The sequence below is a fragment of the Homalodisca vitripennis genome, chromosome 4 (assembly GCF_021130785.1).
Source record: "Homalodisca vitripennis isolate AUS2020 chromosome 4, UT_GWSS_2.1, whole genome shotgun sequence".
Lineage (NCBI taxonomy): Eukaryota > Metazoa > Arthropoda > Insecta > Hemiptera > Cicadellidae > Homalodisca > Homalodisca vitripennis.
In genome coordinates this window covers 153,832,311-153,856,679 of record NC_060210.1, presented here as the reverse complement: position 1 = coordinate 153,856,679, position 24,369 = coordinate 153,832,311, and the positions used below count along the sequence as shown (strand labels likewise).

The following is a 24,369-nucleotide window of genomic DNA, read 5'->3' as shown; positions in this document are numbered from 1 at the left end:
TAACTGTTTGAACAATATTTTAACACACATTAACTGATTTATCATATATTTAATACTCTATATTTAACAATGAGTAATAAAGGATTTCTTGAAAGTGGTGGAAAATAGGCGCGAACTCCATGAGAACAGAAAAAAGAGAATGCTAATGGCGCAGTTTCCGTATATTCATGAGGGTTGCTCTTTTATGCTAAAGCTGTATTATTCCTGGACCGAGCAGCATCGGCATGCAAGTCGGCGAGGCGCCTCACACGTTGTTATTCCTGCCACCTCTATACTCTCTCTTTCGTTTTTTAAACAATCCTTTTTATAATAACTTTTAATCCGTGTATATCGTAAAATCACTAAAAGATCACTTAAAATGTTTAATAATAGCAAATACGGTTGATTGGGAAATAATCTTAAATAATACTGAATGGTAGGGACTTCAATGACCAAACAAAATTACTTTTAATGTTTATTATTTATCAGCATAACATACCAAGAGCTAATAGCGTTTTGTTACAGCAAATTAAAGATCCTGTACTGTTTAGCGATAACATGTTTTTTAGCGTAACATTAAGGAATTCAAACAAAGCATTTAATAACTATTTGTCACGATAATGTGCCGATATTTTTATGCTATTGGAATTATGTTACGTCTCATGTAACATAATTTCAACATTAAAGGCATTCTGAATCAAATTTTAACAATGCAATATTTTAACAAAATTTAAAACTGAAAATGTTGAATATTACATTTTTAATTTCTATAAATTACCTTAGCATTCTTTTAAGAACAATTCCAAATCATTTTAGGGTAGTAGGTGTGTAGGAGTGTATTTTTAAAAACGACCGATATTTACTCAATTTAAAAAAAAACATACGTTGGCTTTTAAGGAAGTAAACAAACCTATAACAATTCCAAATAAAATATCAAAACACGCAAATCAAATTTAATTAATAAAAAACACCTAAAGTGATTTATTATTCCCCTACTATATCTTATATGAAACACATTAGTTTTGTTTACAACAGTTTTTTTTATTAGTAACTAACAAATCGTTGACTGATACATCTCATTGACATGTTGGATAATGACATTCCATTGTAAAGAACTTTTTAATACACGGTATTTATTTGTCTGAGGATCCACCAATTAATAGTTACTACTATAACAGTTTTGAACAGTGACACTTGCAAAAACAGGAATTAAACTGAATACATAAATCAAGGAAGGATATTAGCTTATTTTTATATTAATTTATAATATCACCAAAAGGTTTCTATAAATAAATAGACCAACGTATTATATTACGATCAATCGATGGCAATTTTCCGGAAGGAACCTTCCAGTTGTTGGTCGATCCCATTCAACTTCCGGTTGGGTCTTTTGTCCTCGTCCGAGTGGATCTTGTTCTGCTGCAAGAACCAGTCACGGCGTTCCACCAACGACTGGTACGCCATCACTGCGGCCATCACACGCAATAAGTATTTTATAACTAGTCAATGTATTCACTGATTAGCAATGCATGGTTATAGATTCACTCAAAATGATTTATTAACTTGCAGTTTACTCATAAAACTCCGCTTATCTCTTAACGCTTACATTACCGCGTAATACCTTGTTTAGATTGCGAACAAACAAATATACTACAAAGTAATCAATATAGATCAGATTTTAAATGTGAAATAACAAGGCTAGATACGCTTAACTTTGGATTATTTTGATTGATATACACTTAGCACTCGCCTTTTTAAAAAATGCTTCAGGTTTGGTTTCATAAATAATAATATAGTCAGTCTTTAAACTAACACATCTCGCTTTAGGATTAAATTATCTTTTTGGCAAAATAAATATAATTTTTAAGCATCATGTTTTTGACTGTATGACACATTTACAAATAATATCCGGGTGGTGACTGCTTATATGCTATTATGATAAGTAAATATATTTTAGGCTATTTTATTAGGAACTTAAAAGACTTATGGTACTTATCGATGATAAATGTAAAATGATGTACCTCGGAGTTCCTCGATGGACGCAGAATAAGTACCCCCATACTCCGGAGGCAATACGTCCTTGGAGATGTACTGGTGTAGCGTAGTCATGTCCTTTCCATGCACAAACACCTGTAAAAATGAAATCAGACTTAAGCGTAATATTTGTGGATTTATATCTATGAAATAAATTCTACTCATACAGCAATCTTTCCCTCATTCTCCAGTTTAAAGCGTAACCAATTACATAATTAGCGACTTAGTGCACATTGAGTATTGTCATTTATATAACTTACAAACGGCGTGTTGTTATTATGTTTATGAAACTTACTCTCTGAGAAAGTTTGCTGTTTAGTAGCCCCTTGCAGATGTTGACGATAGACTCGAAATACGATGGAGCGTTAACCACATGGAAACCAGCAAATCTTTGAGGGAGTACGTCCTGCAAAGACCAACGATCAATGGGAAACTGTACCATAGTATTTTACACTCTCAATAATTTTTATTAGTGCGATGATATTTTGTTACTTTACACATTTTTATTGAGTATTAATATCGATAATGTACTTGGTTCACAGATTACTAAAAATGTTTATGAGTAAAATTGTGTATCTCATTTACCAAGAAGAGCTGCAAAGCTCTCTTAATGACGGGTATGGTGAAGGCAGCGGCATGTCCCAGGGAGCTTCCCTCGAAGTCAAACACTACCAAGTGTTTCCTGCAGAGGTCCTCTGCGAGATGGGCGTCCAACATCATCAGACCGATCTTGATACACGCCAGGATGTCGAAACGTTTCAGGTCCTGGTCAAAGGTCTTGATGATAGTCACCCGGTCTCCTTCTGGAGTGGTCTTGGGGCACGTGCAGTACATACTGAGGATAAACATTCGTGTTAAGTCAAATAGTGAATTACATAAAAAAATACAAATCCGGTAAAACATAATGTATCGTGCGATATCTAACTCGCAAAATTTAATTCGAAGGATGTTATGAACTGTCAGTACGTTTTAGCCAGTGACTCTTTTATTTTAACAGGAAAATGTCATTTAAAAGTAGATATGAAAACATTAAAATGTTTGAATTTCTGATAGAGCATTATGACATATAACAATGGGATTATTGTTGGAAGAACGTCAGCGAAGGCTGGAACGGCTGGAAAAGTTTCATTTGTCTCAATATTAATACGCCAATAAAACTTATACTACATATATTGACAAACCTTTAATTGAAGGTCATCTCAAGACCGATGTGATATAGACTTAAAATATATTAATACTTATTTATATATAGGAAAAATCAAGTTCAATAATGGTCCATGTCTCTGCATAGGAATTGGCTGAGTGCTAGCGAGTCGTTGTGTAATAGTGCTATGAGTAACCAACGATTGTAACGAGGAAATAGTACAATAAATACATTTGTAAACAAACTCCTATTATTTGATATATTCACATGTGACATATCCCCTGTAGCGTAACTATCCGAAAAATATCTAAAAAAGATTGCAGCTGTATATTTAAAATTTGGCATAACACTCTATTTGTACATAGACAAGAATCCATGTACATTCAAAGATTTCAGCTAAGTGTTATGCAACACTTGGTGTAACGTGCCTTGTTCTTTACGTAAGATAAAGTAATAATACAAATATTGGAAAGTTTGTTACAAAATGAATATGATATTTAACAAGTATAGCAGACTAGAAATACTACGTACGCGACTTCGGCGATGTTCTTTATGGAGGGGTCCAGGGGGTCTCTATCATGAAACATGTCCGGGATAGTTGCCCTTGCCGTGTAGTAGCAGTCCAGTTTGCTCTTGGCTCGCTCCAGGCTGTTCTTGGAGTGGATTAAAAACTTCTCCAGGGTTTCGTTGTCTATAATGGTATCACAAAAAAGTAATCAATGCAATATAAAAGACAATGAATAATCTGAGTTGTACCAAAACACTATTAGTGTAATAATTCTATTATTTCAAAAGTCAGCTAAATTGTAGTATGTAGTGAAATATATGTTTCGAAAGTGACTGGTGGGATTAGTTGAAATTAAATATTAAATGACTTTAAAAGAACATACTGAGGTGCAGGTGATATAATGTAACTAATTAAACCCAACACTAGTTAACGATGCAAAATATTCGGAACAATTCAATCAACTCCAACGCCGCGACGCAATCTATCAAACCTCCAACACCTTGTATCACTAGTTACTTAAAAATTTAGTTAATTTCGTATTTTCTCTTCATTTCCTGTTACTGAAAGTTGATCTTGTAAAGATTTGTTGATAAACAATGACTACTATAATGATTTTCGATAATAAAAATTAAATTATTTGCTTAAGTAAATTGTGAAAGTCATTACTGTCACTGTTAAACCAACACGTATACTACATCTTTATACAAATGATGACGACAAAGTATTGTTGGGAAAAATTCATATTATGAATACTTTAAAGTAAAACTATTATTGTATTCCCATGAGTAGAATGATATATGTAGATCACTACCGCTATAAAACGATATCTCTGAGAAGCTGAAATTTGTGTCGATGAAACATTAAAAATATCGATTTCGTGTGAAATGCATAATGTCATGGAAGTAAATATTTATGATTAGTATGTATATGTAGATATATATATATATATATATATATATATATATATATGGTCATCTTACATTTTTATATGTGTCAGTGGCCTAATAATATCAAGTAAGATATATTAATAAAAAGTACTCGCTAAACCAGCTACCATGCACGAATCGTCCTTGATCATTTTAACGGGCGAGAACCTTTAATTTCATAGTAGTTTTGTATTTGAAATGATCAAAATTGTTGTTGTGAGGTTATCATAAAAGATGTATCCTTAAAAACAGATAGTGTTCATTTGTATGTGATGTAATAGTTAATACAACTTAAGTACTTGTGTATCACCACAAAATACGTAATGGGAAACTAATTGGAAATTGGTATCAATATATTCACTATGCATTGATAGCGAAATTGGCAGCTTCAAAGAAATACTGTGACATTTCTCGACAGTTCTTGTTGCCGTGATTCATCACTTACACCCAGAATTTCTATCCATTTGCAAGTTTTCGTTTTATCGATAACGAACATCTGAAACCTCATAAAATATTTAAATATGCATCATAGGTTACAGATTAAGGTTCTTGACATAAATAATCAACCTCTCTGTTACAACAAATTTCAAAAGCCTACTAAAGGGTTGTATTATAAACATCATCTATAATCGAATATTAGTACTACAGAGTGATATTCGGTGTTCTGATTTATGCCATTCACAGTTTTTCTTCTTACCAACGTTGTCTGGAAGATGCGGTTGTTTCTCCATCCAGGATTTCAGCGTAGCCACATCTCTCTCCAGGGTCTCCACGGTGATTCCTAACTCCTGGTAGTACTTTTCCAGGACTTCGGTACTTGGTGGTTCGTATTGAATCATTTTCTCTAGAATCATAAAAAAAGATGAAGCTTAATTAAAGCGTGGTACTAAAATTGGGCCAAGGACAGAATTAAAACCTTAGGGGCTTGTTCACGTGAACTTCAAAATTTAATTCTGCTTCTGATTTATTTAAATAAAGTGTCTGTTAGTTACAATATGTGAAATTATATAAATTTCTAAAAGTTTTGGAATTTTCTTTTGTAAATATATAAATCAAAGTCCACTGAGTGCATTCCGACGCACGAGAGATTAACAAATTAGTAAATGTTTCCTTGACTTCATAGTTAAATACAAAAATTATTGATATAAAGTAATGGTATTTCCAGTAAATAGAAATAGAATATTAACACCCTTCTAATAATAAATTATTATAATTTGAGTTTTATTAAGTTAAAGTCTTAACCCTCAATCGTGTACAGTTGCAGTATTATTTTGGAATGTACTGATTTGAACTTGAGCACGTAAACAATATTGTAAAGTGTTCTTTGTTATTATTACCTCCAAATAATATTTCGTAATAACTGTAATATTATAGATTATTTTCCGATAGAAATTTTTAATTTCAGTGATATTGCAATATATTATAAGAATCGTGTGATTTTAAAAATTACCCAAGGCTTTATTTTATACACGAAACATAAGAGAGCCAACATGGCAGTTTTGTACAATGTACGGTTATGGAAGCCCCGAGTGCGTTTTACCGTCCTCACCAACAGGTTTAGTAAATTAAAAAATCATTTAATAGTATTTTTTTTTTACTGTCGATTTTTATCTGAAATATCAGTCTGATATATTTTATTAATTATATGTTACAAGTAATTTTGCTATTCTCTTCACTCATTCTCTAAACTAATGGTATTGACATATTAGTATTATTCTTGACTGGAACAACTGGAACTGTAAAATATGGTTTTATTAAATTCCAACAGGACGATATGTAGGAAAAGTTTGTGAGATTAGCTGTCAAGCAATTGTTATTTAATATTCAAACATGCTTACTCGTTGTGTTAGTGATATATTTAATCGCATTAAATAATTAATTCAAAATATTCTACTTTTTTCAGATTGTTATTAACGATTAGTGTCTACTTAAGTGTTGGTTTAATGTAATTTGAAATACTGCAAAGTTGTTTGTTCATCATTTGTGAAATATCAATTAATTTATGTAAATTTATCCCATTAATATTATAAACGAGAAAGTTTGTGAATGATTGTTATATGATAAGGCTTTATTACAATTTCCAATTGTTTCCTTGTTTCCAATTGTTCTTAGTGAGTTAAACCTAATAAAGTTTATATTGAAAAATTAGGACTTCTGAGCGAGATAAATTTCCTTCATTTCTAATCGTATTAAAGTAATTCCATATTGACATAATAATAAAACATATTGAAACATAAGAGTATACATTAAAACAGTTTAAAGAATATAATAAACTTTAAGATCTCAGATTCGAACTTTAATGTTTGATACTCTACTCCACAACATTAAATTATATGTATGAATATGGAATGAATTAATTGAAATATAAAAATTATAATTGTACCAATAAAGTAAAATAGATTAAATTGCATCATTTAATAAGTAATTTGCTGTACCCATTTGTGCCTCTTTAGTGCTTGTGACGTAAGTGCTAATTCATAAAATATAAATTTTTTTAATACTCAAGGAAACTTACGCCTTAACACTTTTTTGTCAGTATTAGTGAGTGTGTGAAATCTTTTTGAGTATTACTGTCAGGATGATGTATCTGTATCAGTGTATATGATGGATACATGCTAAGTAAATGGTCAATGCAGGCTCCCTGACCAATATATATATATATATATATATATATATATATATATATATATATATATATACCAATGAAAATTTAATATTTTCCTTCACAATTAAAGGGGAAAACACATGATTTGATTTTATAGCTAACCACAACACGTTGTTTTTAGTTACACTTGTAAAACTTGATAAAATCGTACTAATTATGAAAGGATGGAAATGTTTGAATAGATGTAGCAAAACCTTTGTTGAAGAGGATTATGATATGTGGAGTGTGTGGCTGGTGTAGTAAAGACTCCAGTATCAGATCTGTACTTGACACGGTCAATCTGAATATCTGACACACTAAATCGAACCTTGTTGGTTAGAAAAAATTTTCAAAGGGGCTAACTCAAACATCAATTTCCTTATAATTATGGAAAAATGATTAGTAGAAATAGTAAAATATTCATTTCCTGTTAAAAAAAAAAACAAAAAACAAAACAGCAGACAGGGCAGTGTGGTCAGTCGGTTGGCTGGCAGCGTGCCTTTGTTTGTAACCGGAAGTTATAGATCAGATGTGTGACTACCCTTGTGCAACGAGCTCTGTCTCCTCTCTGAATTTACGTTATGAAAATAGAAGATTTATTAAGTCATGCATTGATTTTCAAATCAACTTTTGTATAGATTTGATAGAAATCTCGTTCTTTCCCTTACCGGAAATGACTGTGCTCATATGCTCCCAAATAACATTATTATTATATCATAAAGATGTATTGAACTTTGATTCCTTGCACGTTCTTACACTTAGGGAATCTGAGTTATCTAAAGTACAATATACCTTAATAATTAGTGCTTCTGAGTGGGATGAATGTGTTTAAAATATTATTTTTATAAGTAATTTGTAAAATATAATGATACATAATTCAATGAACATTAGAACGGTTTAAAGAACATATAGAAACTTGAAGTACACAAATATTACATCCGGTTGTTATGAGAAGCAAAGCTCAGGAGTTGTGTTTGTTCTTGAAAAATAATGTTGTTTGTTTTGTGCGATTCAAAACTACCTTTTTACCGCTGTAGTCTGAACATATGCAGTTTACTAAAGTCATGTTAGACATTATAAAACACAGCTGTGTGGCAAATAACCTTTTGTACTCACATTATGCTTTTTCTGTAAGGTGGAACGTTTGCTGAAAAAACATACACGCACAAACAAACATACGATAATGTAAACATAGTAAAATGCTGTTTTCCTCACATTGAGCGTACATAACATCTACTTCACGTGAAATAAAATGACAACTTGTGAGGACAAAGGCGCGAGCACTGTAAACCGGAGTTTTCTTTGTTGTTATTTAATTGTAGCACATATTTTTGTACTTTTATATAACACATATTTAGCTAGTTCAACAATATAAATAGCTTCTAATCTGCTTGGGATTACGGTAGTTTACTCATTACTTTTCCATAATTGTTTAAGTGTAGTTGTGTAAAATATACACTTTTCGACATACAGGACAATCTCTCTAAAATCACCGAATTCTCTAATGAATTGCTTCTATGTCAAAGAGAAAATTATCAACACATCTTGATCTTATCCAAACACTTCGTTTGATAAGTTCGTTTCGCAGATCAGAAGCACTTACGTGATTGAAGCGGATTGCAGAACATATAACCCAATTTGGATTCCATATTGGATGCCAAGTTTTAGAGTGGTAAGGATCAGTAGCATCAGTTGTAATACCAATGCAATTCTTTCTTCACCTCCATCTGCGGTTTTATTTGGCTTATAAGGTCGGTAACTAAAATTCTTACACCATGAATACCTTTTATATTTATTTTTATCACTTTAAAAGTCAGTTTAAATGTTACACAGGTCTATTTAAACTACAAAAAACAAACTATAGTTAAAGACATTGGTCTTTCATTAATTTACCAGTAAGTATATGTTTTACAGCACAGAAAAGACGGAATACTGAGAGGTTTTTACGGAAGTTCAAAGTGTGCTTGGCATGCATGGAAGTTGTAGTTAGATTATACCGAATAACAAATTCACATAAGCTATTTCATTAAGGTAGGAATGGGCTAAATTTGAAGACAGTTCTAAAGTGTTATTACAATGGATAAACACACTCTTACGCATATTTAGGTGTTACCTCAGCAACTTCCGTAACGCTGACTGTTCCTAATGAGGCTTTAATAACAAATACTGGACAAAAACTTTCATCTAATCTCTACCAGAGGTGGATGAAAGATAGACTTTAGTGTACCTATCACTTCGAAATATCAAATAACGGGGCTTAGGTATGATCACTCGTAATACTTTCAAAGATATAGACACTTCATTACTCATTAAGGATCAGGAGGATCAGTTGTAATGTCAATTCAATCTTTTTACTCTCCCATCTGCTGTTTTATTCGAGTTATGTTTTATATTTATTTGCAACATCTTACAAGATTTAAATAACCATAAGCATTTTAGTTGCTTGTTCTAACTCATTTACATAAACATTAGTATATGAGTCAGAAATGGTTTGTAAACATATGGATACAATGATATCGTGTACTTCTCACGACTGCAATTTAGAGTTTCCTTAGATATGAAAAAATCTCATCATAACATTGCTTATTATAACTTAAATGAATATTTTACTTTGTTCATTGTACTGTAAAGAGTGTAATTTCTTCAATTACAATAAGATTGAGATTTTAATTTCCTGTTTAGTTTTGTTAAATAAATTCAGTTTAGGACCAGACATGCCTGTAAGAACAGGTTATTGACATAGACGGTGTAACATTGAGCTCACTTCCTGCCTAAACCGGTATAATCCAGACGGTCTACCTCTCTGACAGTACTAAAGCCGGTCACCTTGTTCTGACCTGGCCTTGCTTCGCCGCACAACGACATTGTCCCTTTTTGTTTGGTATTTTGTCCAGATGAGTCATTATCTTTTTTACTTATTTAATTAGTACAGAGTTTTTATCAGAATATTAACGGAAGTATTCAATTAAAGGTTTGTCTATACATGTGGTATGAGTGTTATTAACTTATTAATCATTTAAAATTTATATTGATTATTACTAAAGCTTGTATTAAAATCAAATTCACAAGGATCATATGTATATATATATATATATATATATATATATATATATATATATATATATATATATATATTTCAATAAACATTGAATCACAAAAAGTACTTGCTCCGCCGGGAGTCGAACCCGGATCTCTCACTTGCCGGGTGAATGTGCTACCATTAAACCACAGAGCGCTTACTTTTTCCGATTCAATTATTTTGTATTTGGCCGTATCTGTCACATATGCGTTTAAATAAGCAAACTAACATATGATCGGAAGACCAAATACCTGTCAAACGACTTTTATTTACATTAAATTGTATAAATGGCAATAGCCTTATTTAATTTCAATAAACATTGAATCACAAAAAGTACTTGCTCCGCCGGGACTCGAACCCGGATCTCTCACTTGCCGGGTGAATGTGCTACCATTACACCACAGAGCGCTTACTTTTTCCGATTCAATTATTTTGTATTTGGCCGTATCTGTCACATATGCGTTTAAATAAGCATATATATATATATATATATATATATATATATATATATATATATATATATATATATATATATATATATTATGTATATGTGAGAGATCCGGGTTCGAGTCCCGGCGGAGCAAGTACTTTTTGCGATTCAATGTTTATTGAAATTAAATAAGGCTATTGCCATTTATACAATTTTATGTAAATAAAAGTCATTTGACAGGTATTTGGTCTTCCGATCATATGTTAGTTTGCTTACTTAAACGCATATGTGACAGATACGGCCAAATACAAAACAATTGAATCGGAAAAAGTAAGCGCTCTGTGGTGTAATGGTAGCACATTCACCCGGCAAGTGAGAGATCCGGGTTCGAGTCCCGGCGGAGCAAGTACTTTTTGCGATTCAATGTTTATTGAAATTAAATAAGGCTATTGCCATTTATACAATTTAATGTAAATAAAAGTCATTTGACAGGTATTTGGTCTTCCGATCATATGTTAGTTTGCTTACTTAAACGCATATGTGACAGATACGGCCAAATAAAAAACAATTGAATCGGAAAAAGTAAGCGCTCTGTGGTGTAATGGTAGCACATTCACCCGGCAAGTGAGAGATCCGGGTTCGAGTCCCGGCGGAGCAAGTACTTTTTGCGATTCAATGTTTATTGAAATTAAATAAGGCTATTGCCATTTATACAATTTTATGTATATATATATATATATATATATATATATATATATATATATATATAATAAATAGTGCCAAAATAAAAAAAAACATATTTGTACAGTAATTTACACACACACACACACACACACACACACACACACACATTTTCTATAAAACTGTAAATAATTTACATATTTACATACTTTAGTGATTTTTTTAAAGCTACCCAGTTTGACTTTGTACATTTGTTATATGGGATGCTAAAATAATATGAATTGTAACAAATAAGTAAAAAAACCAATGTGATGTATTCTGCCTGTTTGTGTTTTTAAACAAATCCAACTTATAACTATGTTGCATGCTGGTACAAATTATAGTATTCCACTAACTTGACTATAGGGAAGATTGTTCATTCTTGAATTTATTTGATGTCGTCATATGTTTAAAAGGTTGTTTAATAACTACTGAGAACTCCACAATATTAACCTTTGTCTGAAAGACAAGAAAACAATATAATTACTGACCTCGGGGATTCCCAGTTTACGTATTGAAGTAATTATGATCCTAGCGGTGGTCCCGAGTTTACAGATCTAGTTGGCATGGTAGAATCGACGATCCGTATAGATCTTAGGAGAACAAATCGTGTTAAAAATAAATAATTCCTATGATTCCATATTGCAACAGATCTTTATGCAAGGAGGGGCGATCCTAGGATCTAGTGAGTTCACATTCCATTAATAGCAATTAACGTTGTAAGCCGAGAGCTATCGCGATGTTCAGGTATAGCTCTGTACAACCCTGTCGTAAGACAGTATATTCAGTGACACGACTTGGATTTCATTTGGACCATTTGAACACATCTCAATGTTATACAATTGGTTCTCAATGGATTTAGATTCATATTATGGGCCACACGCATTTGGGATAATTTAAACAAGAAGGTTTACGTAATTTAGTATTGATAAGAAGAGCTGATTCGTTGATCTGTGAAGAGCTTAAAATGGTTGTAAAGAGAGTAAAACTCTAGCTGTACAAGACATTATTATATGGATCCTCCGTCTATTGACATGATGAATTAAGAAATTTTCTCGTGATCAGTAGGTGTATATGACTATACGTGCAAATGAGTAACCATTTGCGTTAGATTTCTGACGCTCTCTTTCCTACTATAATGTAGTTTAAATAAACTTGAATAAAGTGAGAGGGAATTGGACCATATTGGATTTTGAATTGGATACGTATTTCTCTCAAGTAGTGTCACCAACTTCACGTATAGTTGGGGTCACCATATTAAGTTAAATCTCAATACCCCTACAATAGATTTACAACCATGATGCAGTGAAACCGATGGAATTGATATTAATTGGATTTTTCCTATAATTCCCAAATTTAACTTCAGGAATAATAATCTACATCACACTGTTTAACAAAGTATCTTGGTACTTGCCCTCTTGGAGGGCACAATCATCTACACCTGGCGGAGAGGAATGGGCAGATATGAATGTAATACTTTTACTATCGCATAACAACGAGGTGCCTTGGGATATGCCCCAGGTGAAAGTTCCAAATAATGATGTATATACAGGCCGTGCTATCTAAAATTTAATCACTTAAAAGCTTAGCTCATAACTCTAGTCGATGAATCAATCATATTTACGGATTATATGAGCAAAGCCACGGGTAACACTTAAGTAATGAACATATGCATATGTTAGTTCACAATCATCGAATTATTTAGATAAAACGTGACCAGCTGAAGGTTTACAAATGTTAAGTGAACCAATAAAAATAAAATAGTGAAAATACGAATTAATGTGGTTTTATAATCCCCAAATAGATTAAAATATCTAAAAAAGGTTGCTCTATATTTAGCGTTATTACAAATAACTAAAGTTTATTTAAAATATTGTAGAATCAATATTATATCGTAGTTTTAGTGAGAAGTCTCAAAATATAGATGAAAATTAAGATACCATTACTAAATAACTAGATATTTAAAGATTCCCCTAAAAAAAAAATAATATATTTACTAAATGTTTAGTTATATTTTAAGTAACATTATATATGTCTGGTGAAATGAAAGTAGGATAGATGCAGAATTTTGTGAGGTATATTTGTATATTAATTAGTAAAATTTAAAAGTGAATAAATTGACAGATACTTGCAATGATACTAGACTTGGTTGTTGTTTTGATACCAATAAAACCAATTTAATATTATTAAGTTTCACTTTATTTTTGTTTAAAAATATATATGTTTTTTGTAAAGCATGAGTTATAAAATATTTTATACAATTATTTAATTTAAACCGCAATGTTATAAAGGTTTTCTAATACGTAATGTAAAGTATTACATTTGGTAAAATAAGTAATGTCACAAGAGTTTATAAACAATAATAAAGGAGTAAATTTATTTTTAAATAGCTATCAAATTGTCTCAAATTAACTGCTAGCACTGTCGGTTATTAACACTTTTCTTTGAGAAGTAAACATAAAATTTGTAACACGGTGAGCCTCAGAGTAAAAATATATTAAACCTGATCATTAGCAATCAAAACTGCTGCTCTAGCAAGAAGTACAATACGCAACTAGAGAATTTAATTATACCTCCAATAATATTAATGGAATTTCATCAGAAGACTTAATTATGAAAATAACTCAATTCCAGAGTAATGTAATGGAAAATTCATTGATTCGTTGGAATTCTTACAAGAAGAATAGTCGCAAATTTCCAATCATATCGGCTGTGGCTCGTATTGACTGTCATGTTCGTTTGACTGTGTAATAGGAGCAGATGTTCGAAATTTTATACACCTGTGCTTTTCTCTCCGCAATAACTATATTTACTTATAAGCTACGTGAACCTAGCTTCAAACATTGTAATAGACTAAATTAAACATAAATTTCAAAATTTTCTAGAATAAAGTAGGCTAGGAAACGCTAAAAATGTTCAGTTTGAAGTTGAACTTTTTACGGGAAATATGGAAACAAAAAACTAAGTTGGAAACGAAATTTTAGTTTTTGAAAATATACGTTTTTAGAACTAATTCTCGTAATCAAATTACATATTTTAAATTTTTGTAAATGACTTAAAACGTGTTCTAGAAACTAAAATCAGTGGTAAGTTTACCCTACATTAATTACTTATATTCAATACATAAAAGTCTGTGCTTAAGTCTCTCATAGACTTCGATATAAACTGAATTTTACACGACTGACAATCTACATATTATATAGTTTACTGTTGATGTTTGTGTGTATATATATCGGAAAACTGAAGAAATAATTCGTCAGTGTTGAAGAAATCCGACATTTGGTATTAAATGATGTACTATTTATTACCAAGTAATGTTGGTGTTTAAATAAAGACATTTTAAAATTACACCATTAAGATAGAAAATGATATACGAGTACCTCCAACGAACTTAAAGTACCTATTAAGAAACTTAATTGTTTCATTTGTACGCTTTTAAATGCACTAATATTGTTTGTGGTGATGTAATTAATTAATCGTTTTAGTTTAGGAGGAAAATATTTAGTTGTGAAACTTTGCATTTATCAGTGTAGAAGCTGGGTCTCAACTCTTGGCTCAGGTCCAATGTAGAAATAACAAACATAAAGATTGGTGACGGACACGTGCGCTGCGCTGTGTTGTGTTGATGATGCATGTTTTCCTCAAAGTTACTTGTACACTTTTCCTCACTGTCTTATCACTGCTTAAATATAAGATCATAGAGAATATAAGATTCCGCCTATAGCCTGAGTGTAATGTAATGTAAGACGTCGGGACAGCACTTCGAGTGTTGACAGCAAACTAACTTACTTCACTCCGCAACCCACTCCTGGCGCATTGCCAATATTGGAGACAAGCGGATCCCTCCAGATTTTCTTTTATAACAATAATATTCACACTAGAAATTGATTTCACTCGTATAGTACGTTTAGTGTAGGAAAATAACTACTTTTTGGCGGAAATAGCGATTTTATTTCATAGAAAATTGAAAAAGCGTAATTTATTTGCTACATGCCAGAAACAACCCTTTGATGAAACCTGCTGGAAGATATTTCTTAACGCATCCTGTTTAATTTCAAGTTATTTCCTTTTGTAGTTAGAGTTATTTGTTTAGAATACACAGCACATAATACAGCGCTGCAGTGTTGAGTTCCTGAAAACTTCTTTTTGTAATCTCTGCAAGAAAAGGTTGCTGCGGATGTGATTGACATATTTAATCAGTAGGATCTAATTGAAACCGTACAAGTATATTCAAAGTCAGAGATTCTCGGAAACCGGGAATATATTACCTAATGTTATACCCACCCTTACTTCTGAGCTCGTAATTTTTAACTACTAACATTACTATATATGAGTGAGCCTTGTTTACAAACATAATATAATGTATAATTAATATTTAAGTTTAAATTAATTAAAGATATTTAGATAATAAGTTTTTGTTGCCGTCTGTACTACAATTAACAAATAATCTGAGTAAAATTTCTCATACTTATCAATACCAGGGAATTGGTGAATAATTTGATGAAGCAGTTAATCATGGTCTTTTATTATATACCCATCTCTATTCATAAATACTTATTTTTCAGTGTCTATACTCCATATTGACGACTCATTATGTTGATAAAGGAGGTAATATATAACAGAAGGTTAAGTTGACCATGGAGATAAGTTAATCATTTACATTGGGTTGGTTACGAGGTTATGTATAGTGAAGGATTAAGCTGTCAATTTAAGTTAATGAGAGGATTGTGTTGAGCAGGGGCTTAAGATAATATAGGGATGAGGTCAATGTTGGTCACTGCACAAATTGACTAGGGATCGGTCATGGAGCTCATTTTATTCTACACCACTCCCCACTGTGAGTTGGCTGTTAGCTAGACAGTAATACGAGTATACAGCCGTAGTGGAGGGGAGAGGGAGTTTTATTAAACTGTTGTAGTTATTCGGTTAAACAGATGTAACCTTAAAACAGGAGACATTTATAACCCTCGACGTTTATGGATGTACTGATGAACAAAATAAATTACACAGAACTGCAACAGTCGGACGTGTCATTTGTCCATCTCTTTAATCGTGGACTAACGATTTCAATTCTATAGTTCCTTTTTACTCTTTGTTTTAAAATTACAATTTACATTGTGTCTGTGATTGTTGCAATAGATTTATATAATTTCCTACACAAAATTGAATATATTTTTTTAATAAAATATTCTTCCAATTTAAATCTTAATCAACTATCTCGATAACAACAGGTTGATTAATTGAACTGTAAAATGATAAACGGCAATTAAAACTGTATTCTGTTCACCTTTTAATGCACTGCGTACTGTAAATTAAGATTTTTGAATGTATTTTCATGAATTTGGGAAATTGTATGAAATATTAGCAAGAAGAAATTTTATCTGTCAAAATATACAACGAAAGGTGTAATACAACAAGGTGTGTCACGAAACGGGTTGTACTAAAGAAACATGCAATATTTCAAGGTTATAGCTCATTTCCTAGGGCAACATATGTTTACTAGGTCACATGTTAAATGTTGTATGATATTTGATATGAAACCGTACTCAGTCTGCTTACACATTTATTTTCGCTGCGGTTTTATCGTTCCCGTAAATTCTGGAGATAGCGTCCGGACAGGCATACACATAGAGAGCCAGATAGATAGACACACATGCGGAAGTGACCGTTTTCAGGTCCCTTGAGTGATATGCTTTGCTAATGCTCGGCCAAATATAAACAGTCAATTACCGGTGTAATGAATTGGTCTCCTAAACCATTTGTTTGGAAAGCTCAAGATACTAAGACTAGCAAACCGTGTTACGCAAAATGAGGTATATATGTTAATTAAAAACAAATTACAGTAGTTTAAAACAGCTTATTAGATTACTGGCTTTCCGTTTAAAGTAAAGTGAAATAAGTGTTTTGTAAGTGTGCTGTAAGTCCACAAGTGCCACAGCATGTTTGAACGACATTATATAACTCTCACTGCCTATTCATGAGAAGGAGTGGGCGACTGGTTTTCAAGACAACAGATACGTCTTATTGTATTATTTTAAAGTTAGATCAATGTATACATTCGTTTAGCCTTTGCTCACTTCAGTGATTCAAACATTTAACGTCGTTTTATAGAAATACTTAGGCGCATTTATCATAAATGTAACGACAGCTGAGCATTATGTTGTTCACAAATTTTTACGAGAAAAATAAACTAATAGGACAATTTAGTTGTCGCTCAAAGATAGATTACGGCCGCTGTAATGGTATCAGGGAACTGTGCCCACCTGGGACCGCTCAGCGGTGGATTGTCTAGGATTACAATAATGCTCCACTGATTACTATCTCTTAACTTTTATCCTCTTACTTTCATCTTACCAATATCTGTCCAATTACATCAGCAAGCATTGAGGAGGAAAGCTGAAATTAGTCCAGTTGTATCATGTTTCGGGCTCTATAAATATTATTTTAAAAGAAATACAGTATTTTATAAATTAAGAAAAGAAAATACAAACTTATACATTAATTTTGCAAACATTGAAAACATATTATTAAGATGATTTTGATTCCTACCTGTTTCTACTTCCAGTTATCAAAGAGCTCTAAAAATAAGTTATGGAGTCACTCAAATATCCAATCTCAGTCCGATTCTCATCCTGTTCTATAGTAAAACATTAATTCATCATTAATACACTAGATCACCGTGAAGCATGCTGTTGCTTGTTTCTATGACCTCTGTGAAATTTCAAAATAAGACGTCTACGTTGCAATCAAGAGTATAGTGATCAACATTCATACTGCCTCAACCTGAAAACAAATTCTTATAACTAAAATCTTTAGATATTTTGTATTTGAGATCAATGGACTTGAATTATATAAAAACACTACTCTATTCAGGTTTTGATGACAGTTTATTGTGGCTTGGTGGATAAAGTTTCATCTGCGACCAACTAGATTTTCAGAGTGTTGCAAAACGAACGATCCACATCGTTACAAAATTAAAACTTAGAGCATTGTAGGCCAGCTTTCAAAATGTTGCGACTCTGTCAAAGCTTTACGATTAAGTTTTTTCTATGGCCTAGACATTCACGTACGAGACTAGAGGCAGAAACTACTAGATCGAGAGACACAGTACGATAAATAGCCTTATTCGTATCCAGATTTTCACTATATTAATGTTTCACCAAAATAGATAAAAATGTGCCTTCTCTGAATACGTTTGAAACTCGCTTTAAACGCTATTCAGCGTCATATATATATATATATATATATATATATATATATATATATATATATATATATATATATATATATATATATATATATATATATATATATATATATATATATATATATTAATATACCGGATTTTTTTGACTGGGAGAACAGACTACCGAATAAAATGGGGGGAGATAGTGGTGAACAATGCAGAATATGAATGTCTGTATGGGATTTTGTTGTTGTATGAGTGAAGCAATTTTTAAATCTTTATATTTATTATTCACCTTGACTTTACAATAAATGTTTGATTATTTAATATATATATATATATATATATATATATATGACAAGAACACATAGTACTTAATGTGGAGTGAATTCAACTGATAACAACTCTGAAAAGTTAATTTTCAATTTTCTAAGCATGATCGTGATTTTCTAAATTCAATAATGTCTACGTTCCTATATAGGATGAACTATTTAAAATTTGTGAGACATTCATTGTATGAATATCAAAGAGTGGTAGATATTATGGCTATAAACACTAACAAGAGCATACAGTAATTCCGGTTACAGTATGTTTATATAATGGCAATAATGGTTGCACTTGTTAGTGCTTTACTCTTTGTGCTATTCCATTTATATTGTTTTATTTATATTTATACTAGCCACACTACTGGCTAAATGGTCAGTACTAGGCCTAAAGTCAAGCCTTTGTGTATAAAAATATGAAGGGTAAATAAATATTAATATGTAGTTGCTCGCAATTTGTAATTTATAATGAAGTCGATCGAATTAAGTATTAGCGAAATTCGTCGTTGCTCAGGCTGCACAAACGATTGCAGTTGTAAAATCTCTTTATTCTGCATTGATAGTGGAGGTTTAAACAATGTTCATGGAGGCTCCTTTAATCTACTCTCATACCTGCCCTCTTTTGTAGAAACGTCGTACTGAGGGAGATGTTTTCCATGCAAATTACACGGCTAAACTAACCACTCGTTTTTGTATAGACAAGTTTTATAACGAGACACGCAAAGTGTTATCATTTTTTATCATAATATTGTCCAGACGTCTCGAAGTTGTTAATCAAGGTAAAGAGGTAAATTAACTTTTACCTCAACTTCCTGTTTCCACATGTAAAGGCAAAAAAAGCACTGTTCGAAACACTATGGTAATAAACTTGTTCGTTCAGGATGTGATTAATGCAAAATCTGCAGTGCCAGGACATTGTAACAACGAGTAAGGCACGCTATCAGTAATCACAACCTTGTGTGCCAGGGGTCGAATGAGCATGACGAGTTGGCGTTGTTATTATGTAAATAATTTTTTTTTAATAAATAAATATATATATACAAAATCATTATATATATATATATATAATATATATATAGAATCTGTGATTATCTAAATAAACGTGATTTTACTGTATGTGAACTCAGAGTAGGCATACAATTAGAACCATAGAACCTTTACACAAAACAACTAAGATTAAACAGGGTTTACTTTACCAACATTTTTACGCTATTTAAAATTGGAATTTAGAATATCAATTTATGTCTACCATGATATAAATAAATTAACTATATGCTGCATTATTATTATTCATAATTAAATACGTATTCTTACCTCTGTCAAATTCTAAAATAACCGTGAGGTGTTCTCAAAAGTTACATGTTTCGGAAACCATTCAATCATTAAACACATGATAAAATATGATTCGCCGTACAGCTTCGCTCTTGTGCTTTAAATCATATAACACATATTAAACAGCAAAACAAAAAACTCGAACGAATTCAAATTTGTTTGTAGCTATAATACCAATGAATTCAAAAATGTATATTTATGTCGGATATTTCTTAATTACATTAAAGTTTTATTGCTGATCTTCGACACAATATTTATCATTAACAATAACGTTATTCCTCGATTTGTTTTTTTAATAACTACAACAATAGTGGTTAAATATGGAAACAAATGAAATTAAATACTTGAATGAGCTGTAGGTCCTAAGCAGGTAAATTAAGAAAAAAAATTGTAAGATTGAAATAGTTAAAAACTATTCTTTATTCAAAATAAAAAGAAAGTATGGGATATTACATTATATATTTTATTACGTATGTGCGCTCTTAGCCTACCCAATTTAAGTTTAGACGTTTGACGTTGATATACCAATTGTGACTCAGTTTAAATGGACACTCTGTATATTATAATTTTTTAATTAAAAATTAAAAACCTTAAGTTTTTTCAGACATTTACAGGTAATTCTATGAAAAGATTACGTTTTCATTAGATAAAAGTTTAAAAAAGGATCAAGAGGAAGCAATCTCACTTTCACTCTAAAGAGCGCGAGGCAAAACTTTTTAAGTGTCTGTAGTTTCAACATTATTACCTTTTATCTTCACGGTGGAATATTCTATAAAAAGTTAGAAACTCATATATTAAGACTGTGGAGCCTTTTAAGAATTAATAAGTTATTAGATCAAGTTTTTAAACACAATTATTTCCTCAAATATCCGAAGAAAGCATTAAAGAGTACGCTTATCAGAATATAATACCTATTCTATAGTACCATAAAATGTAAATCAGGTCTAAATATACTCACTGTTGTTGGACAGACTAGAGTTGCTCGAGACCAACAGTCAACAGTCAACAGTCAGTGTGTGACTAGCCTATCGCCACTCTCTGGAGCAGGTTCCGTTTTTGCAACAGAACCGAATGTCTCACTCACCTTCGGCGGCTTCCCGAGCACCTTACTGACACGTCATGTCGCGGCGCGGCCTCCAAGGTGAGGCGGGTCGGATCTCCTGTACCGCGGTTTCGCCCTAATTCACCTCCGGATAAAACCACTCGCTGATCATTGATACTTCGCTTTAAAAAATCCTTAAATTTGTGTCCAAGTTCTTATGATGTACTAAAAACACTGTTTTGTTCATAATAATTTTATCTACTTTGCCATTTAATGTAAAGGTACGGAGTAAAAGAATAATTTTTTTGGGACAAGTTGGATACCTTAAGATATAATTGAAGGTTATAAATAAAACCACCTTTCTTTTTCAAAAATTACTTAAAGACTTGTGATTTTCATTTTTATAGTTTGTGTGAATATGAATACTCTGTTGGAGGTAATCCATTCTACTACTTCATGTTCAGTTTCATATAGTTAAACAATAGTACCAGTACTTTTACCTACGTTTTTAAAGAGTTACCAAGAAACCGTTCAAAGATGGTGGTAACACGCCTGACGTTTCGGTAATGTCAAAAATGGTCGCTATTTGGTATCATAACATGAATACTCACTCCCAAGCACCTCTGAGGACAGGAATGTTTATGGGGAGAAATTTCATCTTGATCCTTACTCCATCCTTATGTAACTTTATCAATTTGCCCAACACCTAGTATTATCGCACCTGGATGGTGAAGTGTCTTTAGGCATAGAAATAAGTCAGTTATTATTATTGTAAGAAACTTACGTATCAGTAGGTCTCCAGAATGAGTATAATTTGTTATATTCATATGGATAGCAAGTAGAATTCTTGAGATCAGTAAAGAACAAAGATAGTGGTCTCCAGAATGAGTATAATTTGTTATATTCATATGGATAGCTAGTAGAATTCTTGAGATCAGTAAAGAACAAAGATAGTGGTCTCCAGAATGAGTATAATTTGTTATATTCATATGGATAGCTAGTAGAATTCTTGAGATCAGTAAAGAACAATGTGAGGAATTCCCTCTATGTACCCTGTCTCGTCTCAGTCTGTACTCAAGGTCCTCAGGCTTGGAGCATGCCAATGAGGCGTCACTGGATACGCTTTTGTAGACAACACTTGCACCACCGGTTTGTGTGTTTGGAACACTTGAATAAGTTCCGTAATTCTATGTAATTGGCCTCGGGAAGCCCAGACTGAAAGCACAAATCAGGGGCAATTACATAAACCAGAACGTCAGCAAAAGCGGTCTATAAACAGCTACGGGTGACGTTAGTTACTTAGTATAGCTCATAAACGTGGCCACTATTATATAACTTTTCAATTTTGCAATAGACGTTTGATTCAAAACACTACCATAACTTACCTGAAATAATGCTTGAAAAAATTAGTATGTATGGACAATAATGAGGACAAGATTAAAATAAAACGCGTAAAAATACAAAAATAGTATTATTAAACACATTAGAGTGACAATAATACAAAATGGCAATTTTCCTATAGGTATATCAAAATCTATAATAATAACATGTTTAAAAATTATGTATTAAATATGTATAAAAAAATGAATTTAGTGTATGGTTTGTAAAGTTCAGTGACTTTGTAATGAAACCTGTCATTCGTTTAAAACAGTTTTAGGAATACTATAATAAAAGATAATACCTGTAAATATTTTAATGAAAACTACATACTAGATTTGATACAATTTGATTATACAATCAATAGTCTGGCATAGTTCATTTTTCTTATTTTGTAGTTTAGTTCATGGAATTAAAAACGATCACTGTAAAAGTCTTGAGACAAAAGATTTCGTGTACAAGATTTGAACTTACAAAATTGACCTTGAGGCCAGAAATTAGGAGATGGAAAATTCCTTTCCTAATACTGGTAAAACTAGTTTAAACCAGATTAATATACTGGTAATTTTTGTTTAGTTTGCACTAAAAAACAACCTACTTATCAAATATTTTAATTTCCGTTAGTATTGTCACGAAGTTATTTTAAAATTTACTATGACATTGCATGTAGCATTTCATAAAACGGAGTCTATTTGAAGATGGTTATATGGAAACCCCCGTCTATAACGTTTTTATGAAGAATGTAAAGTAAATACAAGATAAAAGGTTGCCAGGTAAAGGGTTTGCAGAGACATATAACGCGGAGCACTATAGGAAGGAGAAGCGTACTCGTGGGAGGTAGCCTTTACAATTATTCATCTCGCTGCCGGCCCCATACATGGTATAGGTCATGCCGATACTACCGGCCCAAGTATCAACCTTCGCTGAGCCTTTGCCAGTGTTTTTATAATAATTCGCTTCTTATGGGCTTTCCTCAGAAAGTTAAATCGCATAAGGAACATAAAACCAATGTTTACATTGCTCACGTTAATTGGAAACTCCTTTCATATGTGTATTCTTTTTTGTTAACGGCTATACAAGGCATGTCTATCATATATCCGAGTAAAACATTAGATAAATATACAGAGATGTATAGGTTTAAAGATTAATTAATAAACCAGTAAGTACTTATAGACTGTGCGTAAATGAATACATAAATAATAGAATTCGCCAAAAGGTTTTTAAACTAAGATTGTAGGAAGGTATTTACGAATGTAGGACTGTAAATTTTAAGTCGCTAGGACCATCCTATTTAGAGACATCGCACAGACGGACAGACGGATTTAGGGCCTTTTGACCCCTAAATCAATAGGGCTTTTCCTTTGACCAAGAGGGAAAATATACTAAATTTGATATCTCCAGGATCTTACTACCAAGATTTATCGCCCAGACCGACAGACGGTCAGGCAAGAACATGATTTTAAGAAGGCATTGTCCTATTGTTGAAAATGTTTTAAATAACATAAATATGAAGTAAACAGTTATACTGTATCTTTTACTAGCAAATACATATTTCTGACTTTAATACGCTGAACATACAGAAATGCTCGATATATTTAAATTTATAACGCTTTTTACACACGAACCCGAAATTGTAATATTTTCT

At 31.9% G+C, this 24,369-nt stretch overlaps 1 protein-coding gene across 1 annotated transcript; it reads right to left on the bottom strand.

The window, feature by feature from the left end:
• Positions 1 to 441: 441 nt before the first annotated feature.
• LOC124360355 (alpha-tocopherol transfer protein-like) lies at positions 442 to 21,414 on the bottom strand. The gene is made up of 7 exons (XM_046813907.1): positions 21,264 to 21,414; positions 5,289 to 5,435; positions 3,689 to 3,848; positions 2,599 to 2,848; positions 2,309 to 2,419; positions 2,001 to 2,109; positions 442 to 1,445 (listed from the first exon to the last, which is right to left on the bottom strand). The coding sequence occupies exons 2-7, from the start codon at positions 5,428 to 5,430 to the stop codon at positions 1,297 to 1,299; spliced, it is 921 nt and encodes a 306-aa protein (XP_046669863.1). The 5' UTR covers positions 5,431 to 5,435; positions 21,264 to 21,414; the 3' UTR covers positions 442 to 1,296.
• Between the last annotated feature and the right edge of the window lie 2,955 nt (positions 21,415 to 24,369).

Bases quoted from the DNA above. Each gene is read 5' to 3' on its own strand.
- LOC124360355 (XM_046813907.1), bottom strand. From the start codon at position 5,430: ATGATTCAATACGAACCACCAAGTACCGAAGTCCTGGAAAAGTACTAC. The intron at 2,849-3,688 runs GTACGTAGTATT...GTTTATCCTCAG, and splicing joins AAGAACATCGCCGAAGTCGC to TATGTACTGCACGTGCCCCA. The intron at 2,110-2,308 runs GTAAGTTTCATA...TCATTTTTACAG, and splicing joins ACAGCAAACTTTCTCAGAGA to GTGTTTGTGCATGGAAAGGA.